Source organism: Octodon degus, unplaced genomic scaffold (assembly GCF_000260255.1).
Source record: "Octodon degus isolate 3935 unplaced genomic scaffold, OctDeg1.0 scaffold00163, whole genome shotgun sequence".
In the NCBI taxonomy this organism is placed as follows: Eukaryota; Metazoa; Chordata; class Mammalia; order Rodentia; family Octodontidae; genus Octodon; species Octodon degus.
In genome coordinates, this window is record NW_004524739.1 from 5,868,979 (window position 1) to 5,873,187 (window position 4,209).

The window sequence follows — 4,209 nt, forward strand, 5'->3', positions numbered from 1 at the left end:
CGGCCCAGCCGGCAGCGGTTCCAGGGGTTTCCGGTACAAAGCCAGAAGGTGGACGCCGTCGGAGGACGGCGTTGGGATGCGAGAAGCGCGCGGGTGAGACGAGACGCTCTGAGTGTGTGGACTAGGACACATCTGTCAAAGGAGGGGCATCATGCCGGTTCAGCGAGTGGGCCGTGGCGGGGCCGGAGCATTGCGCATGCGCGGGCGTGCCAAGAGGCTAGAAGGCGCGCGGGGTGTGGGTGGCTGCGCGCGCGCATGGGCCCACGTGGGGCGGGGGGGCGGGGAAGGGTCGGGACTCGAGCGTCCCTCCACGTCAGTCAGCCGCCGGGAGCCAATCCCGCGCTGCGCCTGCCGTGAGGGGCCGTGTAGTGCCGAGAAGTGGCTCTGGAAGAAAAGAGGCCTTTTTCTACTCTCTCCAGGAGCAGTGCCCCGAAAGCCTGCTAAGGCGCGCCAGGGTCCCCCTGATCACCCAGAGACTGAGTGAAGGCCAGCCCGTTTGTTTTAAGAAGCTTTGTGTTCCTGGTGTTGGGATTTCGGATCCAGGCTGTGAAGAAATTTGAAGTCTGGAAAATAGCAACTGTACACGTTCTTAAGGATCTACTCCAAACCTAGCACTGCATATCACAATGAAGAACCAAGACAAAAAGAATGGGGCTGCCAAACAATCCCACCCCAAAAATACCCCGGGGCTGCCGGAAACAGGACCAGAGGGACTCCATGGGAGGCCCAGCCAGTTGCCTCCTGCTACAGAAGCTGAAGGTTCCACCAGCCAGGCTCCTGGGAAGACGGAGGGTGTGTGCCAGCTCTGCTTTTCCAGCGGGCAGGGGGAGGAGTTTGTGGTGCTGGCTTCACTTCTGGAGCAAGAGGCCGAGGCCACTGTTTACCCAGGAAAAAGGAAATGAATGAGAGCAGATAGTGCCCAGCAAGGGGAAGTGGCAGGGCTTCCCACTCAGCCCTAGAAGCTACTTGGAGCAGGCCCTGACAGGATCAAGTCAGATGACACAGTCAAAGGAGACTCCCCACAAAAAAGCCCTGTCCCATCAGAAACATCTGAGTTACGGTAGGCAGTGGCCCTTCATAGTAGAGGCAATACTGTTCTATTTGAACAGCAAAAAATAGCTTTTGTGGAGAAAGATACAGACTAGAAGTTGAGCTGCTGCATGCCAGCCCTATATAACTAAAGCTAATAGGATTTACATATTTGATTTATTTATACCCCTACCAAACATGTTTGGGCAATAGTAAGAAGCTGTTGTGTCATTTTATAAGTAAACAGAGGCCTAAATAAGTTAATTAACCCAGACTGGTGAGTTTGGCTGGCCTGCAAACATCTCAACCGGTGGTATAATTATTTTATTTCTAATTGTACTCTATTTCTCATCATTTCTTGCTGTAGGAGCTCAAGCCAAAACATCTCCGTCTGGAGCCCTCCGTGATGTCTCTGAGGAGCTGAGCCGCCAGTTGGAAGACATACTAAGTACGTACTGTGTGGACAACAACCAGGGTGGCTCAGGTGAGGATGGAGCACAGGGCGAGCCCACTGAACCTGAAGATGCAGAGAAGTCCCGGACCTATGCTGCAAGGAATGGGGAGCCTGAGCCAGGAACTCCAGTAGTTAATGGTGAGAAGGTGACTTCCAAGGGGGAGCCAGGCACAGAAGAGATCCGGGCGAGTGATGAGGTCGGAGATCGTGACCACCGAAGGCCACAGGAGAAGAAGAAAGCCAAGGGTCTGGGTGAGAGGGGGAAGTTACTTATATGGCTGGTGAAGGGAGGGAGTTGGGACCTGTCATTTCATGGGCTAGACTGTTCTGCCAGGATTCAGACGAAACTACTTGAAGTACAGCAGATCTCCCTAGTTTCATCAAAGCCAGAAATGCAGGATCACAGCACTGGAGTGTACTGTGTCAGGTGTGCTGACTTTTTGAGCCCATGGGGGCTGAAATCCAACCTCCCCTCTGAGAAAATGGAGAGCAGGAAATCTAGGTAAACCCTGGGCCACTGAGCACCACTTCTAACCTATTGTGTGCTGTTGAACATGTCCTTGTCCAACCTGGGTCTTAGTTCTCAGTTGTCTACACTAAGAGAATTGAACTAAACCATAATTGAAACTCAAACACCTACATAAGCCAGGCTGTGGTGGAGACTTCATAAGGATAAAGAGAGGACCTGCTTTACCTAGAAGGTTGACTGTCACCTGGGTAGTTCCATGTTCTCAACTGACTTGTTGAATAGTTGACAAGTAAAATGGTAACAGCAAAAATAGACATAGACATCCTTGGGGTAAGCGGATGGAAGGATCCTTAAAAGAAAAAGTGACAGGCAAAATATATCTATATCTATTTATTTGTCTATCTTTAGAACGTAGATGAAGGGCTGGGGAGATGGCTCAGTAGAATAAGCGCTTCCCTGACAAGCGCAAGGGTCTGAGTTCAATCTCCGGTTCCGCCAAAAAAAAAAAAGAACCTAAGTGAGGTGACAGTAAATAAATTAAAAGGTTGTCCCCTACCCCTTACTGGTTTTAATTTATTTGCTTGGGGGGAGGTGCTACTAGGACTAGATCTCAGGACCTTGCACTGTGCTGCTAAGCTATGTCCCCACCCCTACTGGTTCTAATTTAAAAATTGCCTAGTAAAGCAGGCAATTTTTCCTCCTACCAGTGGTACCCACCAAGGACATTACACAAGGATTTCATCACTCATTTGGTAAACATTTAATGAAATAGCATGTGCTTTGGGAACATTAAAACAGAACTGGTTTGAGTTGGTCCCAGCCGTCATAAAACAACTAGCCTAGCAGGGAAGGCAGCCAGATCAACAAGGAAAATATAAAGTATGATAAGAGAGGGCCAGCTAGGCATGATGGTACCCACCTGTACTATAATCTCGGCACTCAAAAGGTTGAGGCAGAAAGATGGTCACAAGTTCAAGGCCAGCCTGAGCTACCCTGTCTCAAAAAAAAAAAAAACAAAAAAAAAAACAGCAGGCTGCCTCAGTGCTTATAAGATAGACCCTCCATCTAAGGAAAGAATGCATGCCTTTGTTCCCTGTGCTTTACAGGGAAGGAAATCACATTGCTGATGCAGACACTGAACACGCTGAGTACCCCAGAGGAGAAACTGGCAGCACTGTGCAAGAAGTATGCTGAACTGGTCAGTTTGCCCCTTCTGCTGCTGCCCTCCCTGCCTTTGGAAAGTCATCAGGCCACTTGATATGGGGGTGGGGATGCAGAGGGAGGTGGCTGGCCTAATTCCTGTTCGACCTTTTAAAAATTTTATTGCATTATTGTGTGTACATGTGTAGTATATAATGTTTGCATTCACTTTAGGGAGTAGGTTCATGTACTTAACATATCAGTTGTTTTTACTGCGCTTTCCCTCCCTTCCCTGTCTCTAGATCCCCCTCCCATATTTTCATTTCTTTGTTGTTTTTTGTTTTTGGGGGGTTTTTTTGGAACTGGGGATTGAATTCAGGCCCTTGGGCTTGTCAGGGAAGCACTTATTCCACTGAGCCATCTCCCCAGCCCCTCTTTGTTTTTTTTTGTCTTGTTTTTTAGTTCACATTTGCAGTACACTTGATTGTAGGTAATTGGTACATCTACACAACACATCTTAGTGCTTTCCGTGCGTCATTCCCTTCCTCAGCAGCCTTTCTTTGAACCTTTCCCCCATCTGTTGGATGGGGAGTCATTTTTTAGTCATCTATTTCAGGACTGACATTAAGAGGGCAAACTTAACTGTCCGTGGAAGAAGTTTTTCAAAGAATGACTCCCAGGTGATAGAGCTATAGCTCCTGGCCTGAGTCCCAAATACTGTGTGATCTTGGTCTTACATGCTTCTCTGTGCATCTTCCTGAAGTATAGAGGTGTGGTGCTGTTGTCACATTTGAAATTAACAGTATTCATTTTCATTTTACTTCAGAGCATTTCTTCATTTCATGACCTTCTTTTCCCTCATGACCTTGACTTCATGCAAACCACATTGTTCTGTATGATGTCCCACCTCTAACTTTGTTGATTATTCATTTACTTCCTTAGTTCCTATAAGTAAAGTGGAATTTTAGCTCTAGAGCTTGATTCACTCAGGACCCTGTGCTTGCCAGGCAAGCGCTTATTCTACTGAGCCATCTCCCTGGACCCTGAAGAGCTTTTTTTTTTTTTAATTTATTTATTTATTTATTTGTTTGCTAAGTGCTCTACTGCTGAGGTACAT

At 47.7% G+C, this 4,209-nt stretch overlaps 1 protein-coding gene across 1 annotated transcript in view; it reads left to right on the forward strand.

Annotated features, from left to right (window-relative positions):
- Txlna (taxilin alpha) overlaps window positions 1–4,209 on the forward strand; it is a 17,721-nt gene continuing 13,512 nt past the window's right edge. Inside the window, exons 1-4 of the mRNA XM_023703008.1 lie at window positions 1–93; window positions 420–792; window positions 1,397–1,735; window positions 3,059–3,150. Of these exons, the coding sequence (XP_023558776.1) occupies window positions 627–792; window positions 1,397–1,735; window positions 3,059–3,150 (597 nt within the window). The 5' untranslated portion in view covers window positions 1–93; window positions 420–626. The remainder of the gene's footprint in view (window positions 94–419; window positions 793–1,396; window positions 1,736–3,058; window positions 3,151–4,209) is intronic.